At 38.1% G+C, this 21,011-nt stretch overlaps 1 protein-coding gene across 2 annotated transcripts in view; it reads left to right on the forward strand.

Moving 5' to 3' along the window:
- GARRE1 (granule associated Rac and RHOG effector 1) overlaps nucleotides 1-21,011 on the forward strand; it is a 53,569-nt gene that overhangs the window by 17,302 nt on the left and 15,256 nt on the right. Inside the window, exons 2-7 of one of the 2 annotated variants that reach the window (XM_027466946.3) lie at nucleotides 345-461; nucleotides 9,958-11,292; nucleotides 17,656-17,862; nucleotides 19,992-20,132; nucleotides 20,406-20,501; nucleotides 20,636-20,797. In XM_027466946.3, the coding sequence (XP_027322747.1) occupies nucleotides 10,798-11,292; nucleotides 17,656-17,862; nucleotides 19,992-20,132; nucleotides 20,406-20,501; nucleotides 20,636-20,797 (1,101 nt within the window). In that variant the 5' untranslated portion in view covers nucleotides 345-461; nucleotides 9,958-10,797. The remainder of the gene's footprint in view (nucleotides 1-344; nucleotides 462-9,957; nucleotides 11,293-17,655; nucleotides 17,863-19,991; nucleotides 20,133-20,405; nucleotides 20,502-20,635; nucleotides 20,798-21,011) is intronic. The other variant, XM_027466947.3, reaches the window with a different exon arrangement.

A 21,011-nucleotide genomic window follows, 5' to 3' on the forward strand; every position in this document is an offset into this window, starting at 1 on the left:
GAAAGCTGTGCTGAAGACATTTAAGCAATTTTTTTTGAAGAAAGGTTATGAAGTATGCATGCTGCCGTTTTGAGTTTTCTAATCTTTATGATCTCAAATTACTTGTCACCACTGTTCCTTCATCAGCTGCAGAAATTACTTCTACATAATTTAATGTATAAAAATGTAAGTTTCCTAGGAACAAATCATTCTGACAGCTTCCAAAAGTCTCCTGTTGCAAAGATCTAGTTCAAGAATGATTTTAGAATTGAAGTTGAAACTATTAAGCTACTATGTGATTTACAGTATTATTATTTGATGCATTTGGAGTATTATGTACACACTGATGTTTGGTTTTGTTTTAGGAGAGAGGCTGCTATGCACACTGGATTGCTCTGGTTTATTCATATCCTGTGACAGTGAATCAGATATTGCTGTCTATATACAGACTGAATTGCCAGCCAACTTCGGGCCCAAATATGGTAAACATAATTATGTTCATTTGCTATAAAAATACATTCTCCTTAGTTTAACATTTTCATGATTACAGTTTTCTGATAATTCCATAATTTTCAACATGAGAGGGATCTGAAAGGCCTAATCATCGTGTCCCTCTCTTCAGTATAGACTACAGTTTGTTTTCCTGGGCAAAACTCCAGCTGTTCACTGATGAATCTGCTGCTACTCAAATACAGTAAGCTTATAAAGCATTTGGAAAGTCAGAGCACAGGAGCTGTAGTACAGAGACATGAATCTCTGTTAGCTTCATGGCAAAAATGCTCATGGTTGCAACTGTCATGAGACAGTAAGTGTATGTGCTGATGTCAGTGTTTCTGATATGATGTACTCCTGTTTTCTATTTCTGGAGATGCAATTCATATTTCAGAATGCTTAATGACTTTCAAGTAGGAAATTTCAATGAATGAGTTGGGTGAGGAGGAAAGCAAACATTAAAATAGATAAAGCCTCTAATGTGTGCTGAAGAGAACAAATATAAGTAAATGTTGTATTAGTCTTAAGTATCAGTCACAAGGAAATAGTATGGTAATATACTTCTTAATATGAAAAAGAGAAGTTTGCATGTGCAAACAGTTGCTCATAGTAGCCATTGCATTTGTTAAGTGGATGAGGATCAGTATATTTAATGAAAACACATTTGCAGTTTTTTTTCTTTTTCTTGATGTAGTCTAGCATCAAGAAAATGTTGTAGCTACATTCTGTAGCAAGCATTGAGAATTTAGAAGCAGCACAATAATTTGGGAAAGGAAAGATGGTTGGTGTTGAGTTACTCCAAATGTTTTGAAAGGTTTCATCATGCTCGCTACAAACAGGCACAGAAAAAAAAAATCAGAAATCTTAAAGGCTTCACAGGATTTTCTGTGCATAATCTGTCTCATGCTTCCAGTACTCACAAATGTGTTGCTTGTGAAAGAGCTTTAAGATAGAGCTTTATTTTTTTTATAGACAATTTATAATTTTAATTGCCTGGAAACATTGCTTTTGTCTAACACTACTAAAATCATACTGTGTTCTGAGTTTGGGTTTTCTGTTTAAAGTCGCATAGCATCAAAAACTCAGTTAAAACAGCCTTGAATTTTGGTTTAGGAATATTTATTTCAGTGAAAAAAATGAAATGTGTATGCTGCTGAGTGTGAGTGGTGTGGCATTTATGATGTATAGTATCTGTTTTGGCTGGAAGCCTTGTCTAAAAATTAACAGAAGTATTTTCTGATTGCGAAATCAGCTGTTTCAGAGCAGTTTATGCAGGATGTCATTGTGATATGATGCTTTTGATGATCACTAGGTTGTTGCAAGTAAGAAGTACAAAAATGGCCACATTGATTCAGACTTGAGAATTGATCTAATTCAGCCTTGTTTAACCCCCATGGTGGTTATAAATGGATACTTAGGGAAAGGTAAGAACAGGGTAAACTTGTGGCCTATACCCATTTAAAACTGTCTTCAGTGATTTGCTGCATCCAGGGTTCCTTGAACCTGCAGTTGTCTGTTACTAAGCCAGAGGAAAGCAGGAAGGATCCAGAAACCAGAACGGCATGTTAAATTTGAAGTGTGGGTAAAATGTGAATTTGTAGGGTTATAACTGTTTTCCAGCTTTCCCAGCACACACACACACTTCTTTGCTAATAACTTGCAATGTAAGACTTAATCTTTTGACTCTTACATTCTGCATCAGGCTGACTTTTTAGCAAAAACAGTTTTAACACTGAGCTCAGGCTAGAGCCTGTCACTTTCTGTGTGAGGCTAGGAATGTTTTTCCCACGTACAAGTTGATAAATTTATCCATAGTCAATCTCATCTCTTATTTTAGTCCCTCGCTCCTGTAAAGTTCTGCCATTCTTTGTGTATATATTTAGTAGTGTATGTAGTATGTCATGCTTTAACACTGTAGTTGGGCTCTTACTTCCACTCGTCTTTTCAAGTCTTGTTTAAGATATAACTTGTTGGGGGCAATGAAAACTTCCCGAGAGGAATCTGATTTTGAAAGAAGAGCCGTGGAAGGTAGCATTTATAGAGTGCCTTTCCATTATTTCTGTAAGCGCTTTGCCAAAGGGTGGGAGTCATTGCTATTTTTATGGGTGCATAATCTTTTTATGAAGTATTTGGAACCATGATCAAATCGTTTTAAAACAGCAGAAATAAAGCTCTACACTGAGCCCTCTTCAATTGCTTGATCTTCGCTGACTCAGCAGTAGCTAAGCTTTTCAAAGCAATTTGCAAAAAAAAAAAATAATTGTTAGAGATCTCAGAGATTTAGGCAAGGAAAAAATTTAGTTGAAATTTTTAGCATACATTTAACAACATGTACTAAAAGCTTCTCTTCCCATTTGATGATACTGAAAAACACATCTGGCATTTGTTTATACAGGAAAACTGTAATTCATGATTTAACAAGGTACTTGAGTATGTGAGAGATACCGCTGACTTTACTGCAACTAATCATATGCTGTAGTCCATTGCTGAATTGAGCCCAAAGATTAAACTGCTTCCAGGTTTGAAATGTCTATGATGAGACAGCAGGATTGTGCATGTTTCCGCTGTTCTTCGTTGTGTTCCCTCCTCTAAGTAAAAGCTGGCCTTCTGCAGAAGCATGGGAAACCTTGATTTTGTACTTACCGGAGAACTAAAAACCAATTATATTCCGTTTTCTTAATACTCGTTTGTACTGTCACATTTTGACTAAGAAATACATAAATGGCTTCTGGTGTAGTTCAGAAAGGCTTTAAGTGCGTCTACGGGAGTGCGACATGCTGGGTGGGTTTAGGAGGAAAGACCTTTGCAGAGGGCAGGGGCAAGTTATCTGAAATGGCCATAACTGGGCCAGGACACACAGGCCTCGCCAACTCATAGTGCTGTTCACATGTTGTTTAACTGAATGAAATTTTCTCAAGTTCAGCCCTTTCTTCCTGCTTTCCCTTCAGCGGGAGGGGAAGTCTGTGGCTGAAATATGTCATGTATAGGAATAGACATTAGCTTATTCTCAGAGTTGTCTAGAAATTGTCTACTTCCCTTCTCTTCCTTGAAACTACAGCATTCGGTACTTCACTCCGGTTTGAAGAAGAGCGTATTTATTCAGATGACGGGTTGCAAGTGGCTTGCTTTCAGAGAGAGCAGGCTTCTCTTCGCAAGCACTCCTGTAGGTAGTAGCAAGAACTTTGTAGACAACACATTCTGAGAGGCAGAGCTCTGATTTTTTTTTTTCATGGTCCCATGAATCTTTTTGTTTGTTTTTGTCTTAACGTGTTAAACAGCTCAGCAAGAGCACAAATGCTTGTGGCAGATGTGCACCTTTTTGGGAGAAGAGAGAAATGGGTTTTGAGTCTCTGGTGGCAATCACGTTGGACGTGAATTTCTCATGCTTTGTGCAAATGCTTTGTTAAGCTACCTTATCAAGAATGGACATTATCTTCTTTTCCTTCTCTTCTGTATGAACAGTTGTTTTTAAAAAGAGAACTGGTCCTGTTTTCAAAACAGATAAGGTAAGCGCCTATTGCCAAGGGAGGATTGAAACAGTGATCCTGATCTGACAGAGGCGTCTATTTTTGACATTCAGGGAGGCACCGAAGTCTGAAAGAAGGTTTGGTTTAACACATTCCTTTCACCAGATTTTCCTTTTGCTGTCATATCTTACTGCTGAGATTGGAGTTAGTGCCATTCTGTGGTAAGTGTTTTACTTCAAACAAAATGTAAGAAGCTGCCTGACACAGTCTAGGCTCTGCCCTGGAAAAATGCAGTCAGGATACTGATAGCTCTGAATTTGGTTTAGAGATATCACCTTGCACATATATTTCAAAGGGAGTGTAGCTATATGCCTCAGGACTATGGATCCTTTTCTGGAGGATTGTTGGAAGTGAGGTGGTGTGGTGCTGAGCAGTCAAGACTCTCAGTCCTTAACTAGCTCTGAAAACTTGTTTTTCTTCAGCTTTCTCTTGTTCTTTTTGTTTCTGAGTGATTTTTATGACAAAGTCTTTGGTGATTTGTTTCTTCAGTGCAGGGGATGGGGCTGTATCTGTCTTTGCTTGTCATTCAGGATGTGTAGCATACTTTTGCTTCTAGAGGATTTTCCAGTACAAGGGCAAAACCTACCAGTTGGCACCAATAAGCTAATAGACTTGTTTTAAGGAGGGTCATCTTGAAAAGGAAAGAAGGCCTAGACAAGACGTAATATATCAGTTGAGACCTGCCTATGAATATTAGGTGGATGCCTGATGGATGAAATTCGTCTTTGATGAACTAATAAAGTGAAGTTGATGGAGCCTCCCAGTTAAATCTAACAAATCTCCATGCTTCTGTTTGTAATAGCTTCACCACTAAATTAGAAAACTAGCTACTGTAATAAAAAATTGGTCTGTTTAGATTTATATGAAACTAAGCAGAATGCTCAGTTACAGTCTGGTTAAACTGAGGCAAACTACTTAATCCCTGTGGAGTGTGTACTGTGATTTACCATCCCCAACTGGTGTGGGGGGAGAGTGGGTCAGAGCATCTGGTGAGCTGGTTTTAGGAAAGGTAGACCCTACAAGGAGGATGTTTCCGACAGGAGCTTTATGGGTTCACTAAGGATTGGCATGCCTACTTCTTGTTATTTTTGTGTTGTTTTTTTTTTTTTTCCCCTCCAACTGTTCTGGGCAAGCAGCCAAGAAGGAATCCCAACAAGCAATTTGAGCTAACAGAACTAAGATGATATTGGTTTAATAGTCTATCGATGTCTGTCTTCCCCTTTCTCCTCAAACAGGAGACTTAAAAATTCAAGAGGTGCCACAGCAGTCCACCCCATTAAAAAAAAGCTGTCAGCCTTGAAAAGAGAGGTTGGTTTTCCTTATTGGCTTTGTAGCCTAAATACTGAGCTACCAGTGCGGGCATCCTTTCCCTGCTGGGGGGCCATGGGCTTCTCTGGTGGCTGTGGCCTGGCAGCTGCCTGGAGCAAGGCCCTTAGAAACTGTGAGCCCCATTTGCCCCAATGGTGAAGATGATGATGCTTGTCAACCCTTGTAAAAGCATTTGCATGCTTTCAGTATTTATGATGTGTTGGTAAGAAATTACAGGTGCAGAATAAGTGTGTTGATGTCAGACAGATTAATGGGTATTTTCCACCAGTCGGCATTATTTGGAGATTGCTATTCTTGTTTAATTTTCGGAACATATTTCTAGCTCTTAAATTATCCTGAAAAGTTTAAAAAAACAAACCAGAACAAAAACAACCCACAAAGAACACTCTTATGAATTTCTTCCAGAAGTATAAGCTATGCTATTAATCAAGTGCTGGCTAGTCCTGATAAAGCTGATACCTTCTCTGTCTTCCCAAAACACACTGTGCTGTGTTTCCTCAACATCCTCAAAAGATGATTTTTGAGGGGTATTTCTGTGATTGGTTTGTGCCAATATAAAATCACGCCCTTTTCTTTTGTTGGTTTTTGGAGATCCTACAATAATGCAGCACATCGAAGCAGCTTGCTGGCTCCACTGAAAATGGTCCTTGTGACTGAACCTCAGGAACTGGGCTGAGGTGGGGATGGGGATGTGCTTACCTGCAGATGGTCTCCAATGTTCACCCTTGGTGAATAGGAGCAGCTATGGGCTTTGCAGATCAGAAATAAAGGCAGTGTGAGAAGATAATATGAAGAGAAGCCTGCCGTTTCTGTTAAACCTCCCTGTGTGTGGACATGGTGGCATGCAGAAGTGTCCAGCAGGTCAGTCTGTCCCACTGCTGCTGGAGGCTGAAGGGATTCAGTAGCTTTGTAGGAATAATCAGAATGTGTTAGCTCTGATCAAAACTGCATCTAAACCAGGTTAGCTTCTCTCTTACTAAGAAAGTGTGAAAGTTGTTATTGCTTGATTTTTAATAAATAAATAAATAAATAAAGCCTCAAAACAATAACAACAAAACCACCAAAACCACATTTCCTCAGCTGAGAAAGTGAAATAGTTGTTTGAAATCTTGAGCAACTGTAAATGACCTTATGAAAAATGCTGCATTCCTACCAGGAAGGTTAGATTAAAATGTATATAATATGAAAAGGATTTTTGTCACCTTTCATATACCTTTCATATATAACTACTAGTATATGAGAAGTAGCTTCTTGTTGTGGTAACTTGTTACTATGTTTATCAGGTTCCACAAGCTAATTCTATGGTTTTTGTATCACAGAATTGTTATTGCTATGTTTATGTAAGATTTCTTCAAAAAACATATAATTTAGAATTTTCCGGCAATATGTAGACTTTTGTTTTTAACTTATGTTTTCAATTGCATGACAATCCCTGTAATGTAGCTTAATTCCGTGCTGTTTCTTTTTATGGATGGATCGAATGTTATACAGTTGTTGAGAAACTTCTGCATATTCTCATTGTCATTGATATGGCAACTTTAAATAGATGTAGCATATTAATTGAGAGTGAAGTTGAAGGCAGAATTGAATTTCTCAGCTTATGAAATTTGTTAATGAATTCTGTTATTACTTGTTTTTCTCTGGCACGTGGATTTCAGTTTCTAGTGCTTTTAAGTGGATCTGTTTTGTAGATGCTAAATATGCTCTGTTGCTGTGGACGTAATCTATCTTTAGTTTGGGATAGTTTAAAATGAATCAACTCCCAGTTACAATGGGTAAGCTTTCTATACCAATATATACTTCTAACTGTATATGAACATTTTGACCTTGATTACATAAAGGAAGGCATACAACTTTTTGAGTTGTGGTATGCTAACTCTTTGAAACTTCTGTACTTGATTTCTGAGTATCTGTTTTCTGCAAAATGAAACACAAACTTCACAGTTGCATTTTGGACAGATAACATGCTACTCTTGTATTGCCAGAATGAAATCCTTTGAATTTTTTTTCTGATACAGCATGATCTGGATTGATGCAAAGTTCAAATTGTTAAAACGTGGAGTCTCCACTCAGTCCGTGAGCCAAGAGCAGCGGTGGAGCCGCAGCACTGGGGAGGGAGGGGGGAGCGTGGGAACGGTCGTCTCTTCACTTTTTCAGGAAAAGATACAAAAGGAAGAGTGTTTACTTTATACATAGCATGTTGGAGTCTCATTATAGAATGTGTAATACTTGTAGTGTTACCCACATGCCTACTGTCTGGACAAGACCTGTCACTGTTCTCTCTTTAAAGAAACGTGTATCTTCTTAGATGCTAGGGACATAAGCTGTCTGCTGTAAGCTTCTGTGTTGGTTTTATTACAAGTGATTTTTGAAGCCTATGAGATGAAGAGTTGAATATGTTCTTACAGATTTGTCTGTGAAAGTGTCTGTTAGTAAAACAGTGATCAATCGTCTTTGTTCATGGCTGTAAGAAATGTGAAAACACCACCTTTTCTATTCATTTCACTTATGTTTTTAGGGTGTAGCAGGTTTTTGTATGAGTTAAATATTGGACTGTTACCAATTCAGTACCTCAGTTTGATCCTGAAAGGCTCAATATGAAGAACCAAAGCATAGTGCATCTCTAATGCCTAATTCAGGGCTGTGTAGCACAAACTCCTCCTTAATTAGTTTTTCCTACTTTTGGCATTAACACTTCAATGTTTCATGATCATTCCTTAATTTCTTCTGCACTGTGGAATTTATGTCTACTTAGGGAAAATAATCACCAGTTTACTTATAATATGCGTATAGATTAACTCTTTTGTTCTGTCTACGTTTTTATGCAATCAAGAGAAATGATTTTTCTACTGTAAGGCACTGACTCGTTCAAAGTAAGAATCCATTTTAACAGACTTACTGCACTTCAGTGCACTCAATGTGAATATTGAGAGAAGTGTAAAGTTAGTTATTAGGAAATAAAGTAATCAGCCTAAAATATTTTAATAAGGGATGTCGAAATGCGTATGGGAACGTCTGCCATGTTTTATCTGTTCCTCATGTTTTAAAAAGTGGGAATGTGGAAGAATATTTGCTCTAGATCTCAGAAGCAGAACCATCTGCAGCAGCAACTTCCTGAAAAACTTGTGTCTGTTGTTTTAGTGGGTGTGAGACTATCCCACTCCCTTCATGTTGTTCTGTCCTGCTGTGTCTTGCCTTCTTTTTTCTGAGGTTTTGTTTCATTCGTCTGTCAAAACACATTATATGAGCGAATTGATGTTTTTTTTCTACCAGTCTGAAGAAATTTTGTCTGAAGGTACAATCTCTATTCCCCAGCTGTTTTGACAATATTAGAATAGGTTTCATATCTTAAATGTAATAGCAAAAGAAATAAATTGTTGTTGAATTAAAGAGTTCCTTCCTATTAAATCTAGATTATTCTTTAAAGTACCGGGGGGGGGGATGTTACTATTTGATACTAACATTGTAAAATGTAATTGATGCAGTAAGAAAAAGAATGTCCTCGTTTGGTGAAATCAACTTACATAAATCAACTTACATACATGTGTAGGAGAAAGAGAGAGTGGCTTAGTGTGACTGATGCCTAGGAACAGATAGAAAACGTTGTATATCTGTATGTTATATGTCCCTTCTGATAGTGTCTTGACACGGTAAAGCAGAGGGTTGTTGTTTTTGTTTTTTTTTGCTTATGAGTAAGTGTGATCATTGTATAGATACAACTTTAACTTGTATACGTGGTCCTGAGATGCCAGACCCTGTCCAGTTAGGAGCTATGTTTGGCTGAGAGCAGGGACTTAAAGATCTTCGTGCCTTTTTTCAGAAGTTCCAGCTCTGGCCTTGAACGTCACCTGCTGCAAACTGACCCCTTCTCACTGCTCAGGCTCTCTTCACCTCCCTACGAATGCCTTCCAGAAAGTGCTTTTGGCTGTCCAGCTGCACCTCAGTTTGCCAGTAGGAGTAGGGCGATACTAGTGGCTCTACTTCCCCCTTACTTTTGTGTCTGGTGGGGTTGCTGTTCAGGCCAATCTGTTAGGCAGTTCTGTCTTGTATAAGATCTTGCCAGTATGATAGATGCATGCCGTCGTCCTGAAACAGGGTCTCAGTTAGGATATAGACAGGTTTTTCTGCTGTTTTCTGCTGTTGTACAGAAAAAAAAAAAAAAACAAAAAAAAAAACTGGATGTTGATTTAGTAAATTACTAGAAAGAATGGAAGTCTCATATTTCTGCAGTGAATTATGATATGTGAAAAAAGGTTTCATTGACTTAATTTTTGAATTATTTGAAAAGGATAAGGTTAGAAAATGTGATTAACTCCCCCTAAGGTCTGCACTAATAGACTCTTCTGTTCTTAGCTGTGTAAGGGCTGCAGTGGGGATTAACTGCTACTCAAGTTTGAGTCTAGGTTGGGAGAATTAATAAGAAAACACTCAGCGGTGTTGAGTTCAGTGACATGATGATACCAGTTTGTAGCTGCCTTTTGAACAGCCCGTGCAGCTCTCCCTTCCTTTCGGTCTATGTGTCATTGACAACGTATGCCTGGAGAAGTATACCAGGACGCTGCAGGAATTAAGATCTTAAAAACTGTTCATTGTTCCATAACATTTTAAACTTTTTTTTCTTCCTTCACAGGAAATGACCTAGAGGCCTTACAAATACATTTGTACATTTTTGTTCTGAGTCTACAATTGAGGGCAAATGCAGTCTGGAAGCACCATTTCTTAATGTTACAACGGAAACAACTACCTCAACAAACAAGGAAAGGGGAAGAAGGCTTGCAATAATAAACACTCTAATTTTTAGTAGCTTATACTTGCAAGGTCTTCTGTAAACAGAGTCCAGATCTTTTTTCCCTCCAGTATTAAGAAGAGACACTACAAGTAAACTGATTTGGCAGACTGGATCTGTCAAGACATTTGAAGATATTTGATCTGCTGACATAAGGATTTGCTTTTTTAAGGAAGAAGCCTCTGCACTGCTTTTATAATCGCTGTTGATCGGTGGTTTGCTCCACTTTTCCTGATATTACTAATTGGAAAAATGTATTAAAGCATTGCTTCTAAAATTATTATTTGCGTTGACAAAAATAACTTTTGTAAACTTTAACAGCAAGTGACAATAATATGCTCATGAAGAAATTGTAGGTGATAACTTCTCTGCTCCAGTGTTGCTTTTTTGTGTGCAGAGTGGAATACTGAAGGAGACAGAGCATTATTAAGATACGTCGGCTTGCTTTCTGAGTACAGTTTGTAACTGCAGCAGGGCTGCACTGAACACTGAAAATACTAAGTCAGCAAGTCTGCTGCCTTTCTCACTGCTGATACAGATTATACAGACACTTGCCTTTTTGAAATGCCTTTTGTGAAACCTATGTACACAGTCCTCCACTGTTACTGTACATAACTATATATTTGGGGAAGGAGTTTGACAAGTGATTGTTAATTCAAGAGATCTTCGGACAAGCACTCACTTATGTATTGCTGTAGTGCACAAGAAAGCAAAATGGACTATAAGCGGCGCTTTTTGCTTGGCGGGTCCAAGCAAAAAGTGCAGCAACACCAGCAGTATCAAATGCCTGAGCTAGGCAGGACCCTGAGCGCACCGCTGGCATCTACAACCCCAGCATCCCCTTTGGTCTCCTCAGCTGCTGCGGGCAGCTGCAACCACCCTGTATCCCATACTACTCCGATTGCAGACATCCAGCAGGGAATCTCCAAATATCTGGATGCACTCAACGTGTTTTGCCGTACGAGCACTTTCCTTACAGACCTTTTCAGCAGTGTATTTAGGAACTCTCACTATTCTAAGGCAGCTATGCAACTGAAAGACGTGCAGGAACATGTCATGGAAGCAGCGAGTCGACTCACAGCAGCAATAAAACCAGAAATAGCAAAAATGCTGATGGAACTGAGTGCAGGCGCTGCGAACTTTAAAGATCAAAAAGAATTCAGCCTACAAGACATTGAGGTAAGTTACCTTGGGGGATTCTGTTTTGCATGTGAATTTATATCATTCCTTCGTAATTGGACTTTTACTTAAAATCAGTGCTATGCTGAAAGTTCTTTTTGCCTTGCTTTTGTATTTGTGGGCAGCACTGATAAAAGGAGAAGCATTTTCATTTTTGTTCTCAGAATTAAATGACTTCCAGTGGTGAGTTTCAAACTATGTTGAGTGAGATGTTTAGTGGGTATTTCTGTGTAAGGACTTGCACTAAATTTAAAGTTTTTATGAAATAAGATTAAGTTGTATTATCTACCTAATTCTAAAAGCTATTTTTCTGTATGATTTAAACTTAAAATGAGAAATCCAGTAACCTCTTTCATACTTGGGAAAACATGCCTAGTGTAAAACAAATAAATAAAACCCCCCTACAATAATTAAAGCAAAGCAAACAAACCCAGCACCCCACTGCCCCAAACTAACAAGCCTAAGTAAGTAAATGAAAGTTGTAAACCTTTGTTTGATTTTTTTATGTAGTCTTCTGTGGAGCCAGGAGTTGGGCTCAAGGATCCTTGCAGGTCCCTTCCAGCACCAGATGCGCTGTGATTTCCTGTTCTGTGTTAGCTAACTTCTAATAATATTGGGCCATCATATTCTATATTAAACCATATTTTCCTTAGTGTTATCAATTCTGGGTGAAAATCTGAACACTGAAGAGAGGGATATAAGCTATCAGTGCTTGTGTAAAACTGCGTATCAATTGACAAATGATCCAAAAACAACATTTTATCACTCTTCAGACTATTTGTTTACTTTGTGAGCTGTTAAGCCTAAAAAGAAAATACCACATGAACATGAAATACTTGTACTGTAAAAATTTGTCACAACTTTGCTTTAATTTCCATATGCTGGCAGCATGTGCCCAGCAGTCAAAATTCTGAGATTTTGAAGTTTAGGATAGCATCTACAACTGCAGTCCTGTCTGGCTGTATGTTTTCCTGTAGTAAACTTCTTAATCATGTAAGGCATAATGCTAAATGTTTTCATGTATGAATCCCTGCTGTTTTAAGTAGTTCTTCATATTTTGATGTATTTCTTGATTTTTGTAGCAGCCTTTGCAAAGTTCTTCCTACAGAATTCCATCCTGAGAAGAAAACTTGTTCTTCAGTTCCTATTTCTGGTTCAGATTTCATCCTTACAAAGTTACCTGAATGTTATATTCACTTGCTTATCAAGCGTGATCTGCTCTCTGTAGCTGTACAACTTATGGATGAAGTAGTTAAGCAGAATGCTATTTGTACTACATAATTGTAGTGAGAAGTATGATCAGCGTTTTCTCATGTTGTATACCTAGTATGCAAAGAATTTGTGTCTATAGATTTTATAGTATGTATATTTGCTATAGGTATTTGCGGTATTTGCTCTAGATCTTTGTTTTTGAAAACCATCTAATAGCATCACTGTTTCTCTAGGGCTGTAGGAAAAGTGTCTATTAATTAAAAATCACTGCACGTTCATGTGATTAAAGACAGTCACAATGCCTGTGATGACCTGAAGCTTGCTCCTAAGCTCTGTGTGTACCTTCAGTGCTCTTTTCACCAGGTACCTCTATCTATGGTAGGAATAAATACAAAGAGAATGCAGGCAAAACAGCTTGGCTTCTTGGTTTCTTTTTAAGTGTACTTTGTGGTAATTACTCACTTGTCTCTGTACAGTTCTTGCATCTCTTATTAATGAAAGCTGTATCTTGCACATACTTTATAAAAAGTCAGCATGCAGAATTTATGGGAACTTCTGGAAAATGAGAGGAGTATTACATTCTACTTTTGTATAAGAACCAGCAGAAATTGTTTGAAACTGACACAGATCACACAGAGATCGTAGTGTGGGTGATGTAAGTAGATGACAACCTGACTGGATCGGTGTAACCCAGGAAGCAGTTACTAGTTGCTCACTGTCAAAATTGACCTTGCTAGAGGTCAGGATAGAGAATATATTTAAGTTTGTAAGTGATCAGAAAGTACGTGGGCCAAGTGTTCTGGAAGACCTACAGAACTGAAAATAACCTACTTTTCAGTTTAAGATTTCCAGTTGTGGTGGAACTTAGAGGGGAAAACTGAATGTTACAGAATGTAAATAGAAATTATCCTCACAGGTGGTGTGGGCAGTGCCCATGGGCAGTAGTGTTGCAGAACAATCCTAGGGCTTATGGCAGTCCTGTGCTGAATAGAAGTCAGTATTGTGCTGTTGCAAAGCATAAATCGTTATTGGTGCTATTGCAAAGAGACAGTTGTCATGTGTTTAATGTAACTATAACCTGCACGAACCATGGAATCAGTATTAAACTCTTCATTTGGCTATTGTGGCCTTAAATACAACACCGCATCCAGGCACTGCTGCTCTTACACTTAATGTAGTGAGCAACTGGAAGGGACATCGGAGGAGAATAGCAGGAGTAATCAGGCATCCAGAAAATAGGACTTCAGAGGACAAACTGGAAGGACTGACTGTACAGAAGGAAAGACTGAGAAGGAAAACCAGAAGCCTGCAGGTATGTGAGAAGCAGCCAGAACAACGTGGCAATGTTCTGTCCTTCATGTCCACGTAAGACTGAGCAAGAAGTAATAAAATTGAATTTCAGAAGAGAACATTCATATGGGATGTTGTGGAAATACTTCGTAATGTCAGAGAAGCACTGAAGTGGATTGCTACGAAGGGTAGGGAGCCTCCTTCATGGAGACCTTACAGAACAGGTTAAACCTGTGTCTAGCAGAACTGACTCAGTGAAATTACCCCTTCCTTGGGACAGTAGGATGAACTTTGGGGATCCTCTCCTAATCTGCTTCTCTGTGGTTTGAATACAGAACTATTTATGTGAAAACTTTAACAAATTCTTATTTCTCCTGATTTCTGAAACGTTAACATCTTCATAAAACTAGAGGCAGGATTAAAAAACTTCTGAATCTGCATAATGAAAGCAGAGACAGTGGAATGCTTGCATGTGACTTCATGAGTGTTCACTGACCGGGGAAAAAGGAGTGTGAGATTCAGGATAATTTTTCACTGGACTGAGCAGGGAATATGGTAACATCTGAAGTTCCCTTTCCAGCATCTCTACTAGGTGACACTCAGTGTCTTGAGTGGTAGCTCAGCAGTATCGTCTGAAGAGGTACTCAGGAACCTTTTATTTGGGCAAGTCTGTTAAGTTGCTCCTCTCTCCTAATACTGCAAATGCAGAGGTACAACTTACACTGGAATCTAGTTTATCTTGCAGGTGACTCTTTGTTAGTGAGCAGGATTGGTTGTATGAGATCACTCTTCCGAACTGCAGGGCGTTGCTATGTAGTAAAAAAAAAAAAAAAAAAAAAAAGTAATATTCTGTTCACTTCCAGTAATATGTGGGAAAGGTGGTTATCTTATAATCTGGTACACCAGTTGGAGTAATGGCTCATTGTTAACTTAATTATGTTGCTATTTTAATCTGGTTCCTTGGTGGGTAGGCAGGTCGTGCATAGGGCTTGTTGTCAGCAAAGCCATAAAGAGCTGTGATAAGGGAAATGAAGGTAGTAGGAAACCATTGGATAATTGTGTTGTGATGTTTTTGTTGTTGTTTGGGGAAAAAAATAAAAATGTAACCTACCACTGCATCCCCATCTGATGCTTGGGTTTGTATGTAACCAGTTCGATTAAACTCATCACCTGCTTCTGAGATGAAGTCTGACGCAACACCTCCCCAAAAGTCTTATTGTTTTCAACTGCCTAACTATGATGCCAGATTGCTTTTAGGTAAGGTCATTCCTAGATAGATCATTGTCCTACCTGGTAAAGGGTTAGGAAAGTCAAGGTGCTAAAGGTGTATTTCTTGGGATGGAAAGTTTGCAAGCCAGAAAACGTCATGGTATATGCAATGGAAATGAGTCTAAGAAATAGTTTAAGAAAATACCACCATCAAGAGGAACCTACTGTTTGACAACTGCAACAGTTCCAGTTCGTCCTTGATTATTAAAAGGTCTCTAGTTTTAAATTCTTATTATGGTCTAAGAAGAACTGAACACTTCTGCACGACAAAGTAAGGAAAAATAAACTGGAAATAGATGGTGGTATTTCTAATAGTGAAAACACCAAATCCATATGTTAATGTTGCTCTGCAGATATTGCAACAGAGATCTAGAGTATTGCTTTACGCACTTCGGTAACCGCTGGCTGACCTCGGCTGTATTTGTTAAACTGGTGGTGGTCGTACTTCTTTCCCACTGTGAAGACAGAGACTGAGCTCTTTGGAAGAAAATCCTCAAGAAGTGAATTTTGAAGCAAAGCGACTTTGTCATCTGGAGCGAGCAAAAATCTTCCACCGATTGGATTTTATTTAAGCAGTTAAAACCACTCTTACTGTTTTCTGAGGAAGACTGAAATAGATTATTTTTCAAACAAAATAGAAGTTCAGTAAAGCAGATGTTCCTATTTGTCTTTACTGTTTAACATTATAAATTACATTAGGAATGTTGTGTGGTGCCACTTAAAAACTAAATCATTTGTTTATTTTGAGCATTATTCCCAGGCAGGGCAAACTTCAACCTCTGTACCTTAAATATTCTTTGAAACTTAATCAGCTTGACATTCCTAATGAGTCCTGGTTTCTTCTTCCTTCCCCTGAGAACTGCATTCTTCATACTCAGAAATATTCAGATTGCCAGTCTTTCCCTGCAGTTTTCTTATAAACCTCTCTAATTTTGTAGTCAGGAAAGTTAGAATTTTATTCATTTGATCATTCACTGAGTGTTTTTTTAATAGTGCAAACTACACTTTCAGGGGTCAGTCAAAGTACCAAAAATGTTTAATTTTATGCCTTGTACAAAGAAAGGAAGTGATTGAACCAGAATGGAATGTCAAAAGGAGACCGGATGCAATGGAAAAAAGAATTGCCACCACGGAGTCTTTTAAAGTAGATAGCTAATGCATATAACTGTTTGTGTGACTACAGCATCTTGCCAATAAGATCATTGTCTGAATATTTTTATTCCAGAAGAATGTAGCTGAAAATAAGCCAGATGACTGACTTGCTCCAAGGCACAATGGCTTTGTACATTATCTGTGTATTTTATGAATTATTCCTAAAATGGAATTCAAGTCTAGTCTCTTAATAAATGAAAGCCAAATATACATTTCAAACCACTTCGTGTGACAAACTCCATAAAAGAAAGAAAACATTTTGAATAGTTATTAAATGCTTTTATGGCAATTTGGAAAGTACTTGCTCCTCTCCTGCACCCTAGTTGTGCTTTGTTGTAAGCTTTTGTCCACTCAGGAAGGAGTGGCCTTGCAAGCAGGCAGAGCGCTTGTGTTCGTGCTGTCCTGTCCTCCAGGTTGCCCTTTCACATGGTTGTACTCCACCAGTCTGTTCACACACGGTGGCTGCGGCGTAATGCTCGGTTTTGGAGATTTTTGTTTTGCTTGTAGTAACTGAAGCATATGTCTGTCTCTGGTCATAATTCTCAGGAGCAGCATTAGCACGAGAGAGGGAGATAAAATGGACTGGGAATGCATGGGGTGCAGAGGCCATTACTGCATTACTATACGTGTCCAGGACATGGAGCTGGCTGTGGCACCCACAGGATTTGGGGTGCTGTTGGTGCCACCCCCAGCCCCCTCGGCTGTGGGGATGGACCAGCAGCTTCTCCTGTGCTCGCTCTTCCCTACTCTTCCTCCTGCTTTCCAGATGAGTGGTATTACGTGACCCATTTCGGTGAGATATTCTGACGAGAAGATTTGTGCCAGTGTTAGCAGTTCCTGTCAAACAATGCAAGTGACAGAGCTGCAATTTTGTGCGTGTTTTCTGCAGTGACTGTTATATTCTAAAAATGGTGCCTCTCCGTATTATGTGGCAAAAGGTTTTTCATGCGTATTACTGATAGTCGCTCTGTTTGGAAGATAAACTTCTGGATTAAATTTCTAATTTTGTGATCATATCTTAAAATAGTTAACTTTTTTTAGCACAAATTCAGCTAGGTCTGTGTGCGAATGGGTTATGCTGTTGACTCTGCTTGTGATAATATGCTACTTTTTTATTGTTTCATGTGCTTGATATTGTGAAGTAACTTAAAGCTTTTCATTCTTCAAATAATCTTAACTTGATCTCAGAAAGGAAAGACGGCACAAAGCTTGCATCAACCATGTCACTCTGATTTCTCCTTAAGTCACAGAAACTGTTCCTCACTGTTTAGCTTTGGTAAATGGTTAAATGTCATGTGTCACTTTAGGTCTAATTCATTATTATATTTTTAATTAAAGATCTGAGTTTACTTAACGGCTTACACAAGCATTGAACAAAAAGGAAGAACTATTTCTATAAAATCTATTTACTTGAAATCGTTGTTTTTTTTCCTCCTACAGGTGCTTGGGCGATGTTTCTTGACAGTGATGCAGGTCCACTTTCAGTTCCTGTCACAAGCTTTGCAGAAGGTCCAGCCAGTGGCACACTCTTGCTTTGCTGAAGCTGTAGGCCAGGAAAGAAAGAGTGTTAGTGGGGCCGGAGCCTCAAATTTAAGCCCCACAAATGAGCTGGAAGATGCAATAAGATCATGGAGAGGAGCAGCAGAGGTATGGAGGACTTGCTATAGTGAAGTTGCTTTATACTTGATGAAACCAAAATCAAAGCCTGGGTGCCCTGATAAGGGAAGAAAAAAACCTTTGATTTTAAAAAAATCCTACATTTGAAGGAGGGAATGCAGTGCAATTAGTTTCAGATGCTAAAATCTGTTTTACCTACATGGTGTTTATACTATCTATGCTCTGTAAAAAGTTTTTATTCATGATCAATTGTGTATATAAGGAGTGTACAAACAGTGGAAACAGCTGTTTGTTATTAGAAAGGAATTAACAGTGTTCAAATGTGGTTGAGTGGAAAGTCTTTGCAGATGCAGAGTAAAATTTTAGATGAAAAATAACTTAGATAACATCTATACCTCTTAAATTGTGAGCATGAACTCAATTTTATATTTCAAATTTTTTATGGTATCTTTTAACATTTTTTGTCTTCATACTGAAGGAGAGTTATCTGTTAGGCTTGATGTTGTTTGATTCCATTTGGAATGTTAATCATATTACTTAAATACACCACTCTTGACTTGGGTTTTAGCTAACACTTGCCATCTGTGGAATCCTTACTTTTCCTGCCAAAAAAAAAAAAAAAATACAAGGAAAAATAGTTTTATGAGCTTTTCTGCTTTCCCTGTACACTATTGAAGTCTACAGACTGACAGATTGAAATGGCTTCAGACATTGCGCACATGGTTTCTTTAAATTTAAAGTAACCTAGAGCATTGTGCTTTTGAAGTCTAATTTGGCAATGTGCATGGGCATGTTAATCATCTTGACTGGAAATCTTGTCAGGGTTTCCATTTATCAACTAACATCTGCAAGGTGTATGCAAGCAAACAAATTTCCCTTAAAACTTGGAACGCAGATGAATTATTGGTAATTTCTACGGCAGCATAGATTTCTTTCATTGGACGAAATAAGGATTTCAGAATGCTTTAGGTGTATTCTATAGAATCGTAACAGTACTAATCCTGGTATAATATTACATCTTTTGCATAAGAACAGTCTACTTCAGCTATTTCTGTTGATATCACCTATATTTCAAAATTGAGTTTAATACAATTAATTCAATCCTGTATTAAACATCCATACATGGGAAGAAGCAGGTTTATGTTGGATTTTAGGATAGTAAAGTAAAAAGCTCTAAAACAAATCTCTGTAAGTAAATAATCTTTCTCTCTTGTCTTGAAGATACACCAATTATATGTCGTATCTATTTCATCTTGATAGAAGGGAGACATGGAATACGGAAGTCTTTCTGAATTTTTACATGGGAGAGTGGAGGGCAATCCGTTATTTCCATATAAAACCAGCCTGTTTGGCAGTAGACTATGTACTGTTTCAGAACAATGTTTATGATGGTTTGCGTGTAGTTCAAAATTACTTTTCCTTTTTAAGAATTTCAGTTGGAAAATGGTGTAACTTTACACGTGTTGTGGAAGTAATTGATGCATCTGTTCATTGGCTGCAGTAGCAAAAATCCCCAATTTGGGCGTCATGTTCTAGAGTACGACTCCTTAGACTGAAAAATTAAGTGTCTGAGGTCTTAAATGTGGTTGGGAATAGGTTTCTATTTGTTTTGCTTTGCTCAGTAGTGTGCTATTTTTATTGTACTGTTACGAACAGATATTTGTCTTTTCATATTTTTCATTTTTTAAAATCATATTACATAAAGCTGCTGCGCCCTTGCTGTACTCAGTTGATTTTACAGTCTTGTGTGGTTCTTCTAAAATTGCACCGCAGTAACCACCCTTAATTTTATAAAGCATACCTTAATGTACATAAGTCTCTCCTCAGCAAACCGTGTTCATTATGTTGCCTATGTAACCGGGATCCTTAGATAAGAAAAAGAATTGAAATAGAGCAACCAATACTGACTTGAGTTGCTAGCCAGCACCTGTATGCCATACAAATTATGTGAGATCTGTACTTTCAAAGTAGCAGTAGAAATTAAATCAGTTCTAATATATAACCAACTCCAGATCCTTTCCACCAAGTGCTTCTTCTCACCTCCTTTATGATGTTTAAACTTTGTGTGTTTTTTTTTGTTGTTTTTGTTTCTTTTTTAATTGTGATCTAGTTTATTGTTGAATCTCTTTACCCAGTATTTTTTTTTCCATACATTACAGGCAACATCTCGATTGCGAGAAAGAGGCTGTGATGGATGTTTGGCAGGAATTGAAGTTCAACAACTTTTCTGCTCACAGAGTGTGGCAATCCCTGAACATCAGCTCAAAGAGCTAAACATGAAAATTGATAGTGCTTTGCAGGTGAGCTTTTAAAGTCTGTTGCTTTTATGTGTGTCTAGTACAGTCAGGGGGTCAATGAATGAAATAGGGAAGGAATATATTATTGCAGAAATATAGACCATGGGCAGCCATGAGGTATCTGAGAATTACCAGAGTCGAGGTCTTATATGATAAACGCATACGTGCTGTACAGGTTTGCTTACTTAATAATTTCTACATGTGTATCCAGATGCAATGACTGCCAACTTCTTTGCTGATGTGGCTGTTCCATTTCAACTTTTTCTTTAATTTCAGGCTTACAAAGTGGCTTTGGAGAGCCTAGGCCATTGTGAATATGCAATGAAAGCTGGCTTCCACTTGAACCCAAAAGCTATTGAAGCAAGTCTTCAGGTATGATCTGCTAAACCTGTTCTCTTTCATCCTTCCTCACCTTGAAAGTAACTGCTTTAAAAAAAAAAATGACAGCAAGGTTCTTTTTTAATGTCTTCATTTCTTTCTAATTGATATATTCTCTTATACTTCAGGGCTGTTGCAGTGAAGCTGAAGCCCAGCAAACAGGAAGGAGACAGACTCCACCGCAGCCAATTCAGTGTGAACTGCCCACTGTACCTGTTCAGATAGGATCACATTTTCTGAAAGGGATATCCTTTAATGAGTCTGCAGCAGAAAACCTGAAACTGAAAACGGTAATAGCCCTGCATCCAACCGCAGTAGTTAAAAATAAAAATCAGTAGAACTCCTACTGCAGTTGTTCTCTGAGTTTTAAGGAGTTCAGTGCCAGACTTGTACTTAAAAGTGCATATTTTTAGTCTGACTTCCTGTGGAAACAAGATGTGATAACATTGTAGGTCCATGCCTTTCTCTGATAACATTTTAACCACCTGGGCAAATTCAGTCCAA

The sequence above is a fragment of the Anas platyrhynchos genome, chromosome 12, assembly GCF_047663525.1.
Source record: "Anas platyrhynchos isolate ZD024472 breed Pekin duck chromosome 12, IASCAAS_PekinDuck_T2T, whole genome shotgun sequence".
Lineage (NCBI taxonomy): Eukaryota > Metazoa > Chordata > Aves > Anseriformes > Anatidae > Anas > Anas platyrhynchos.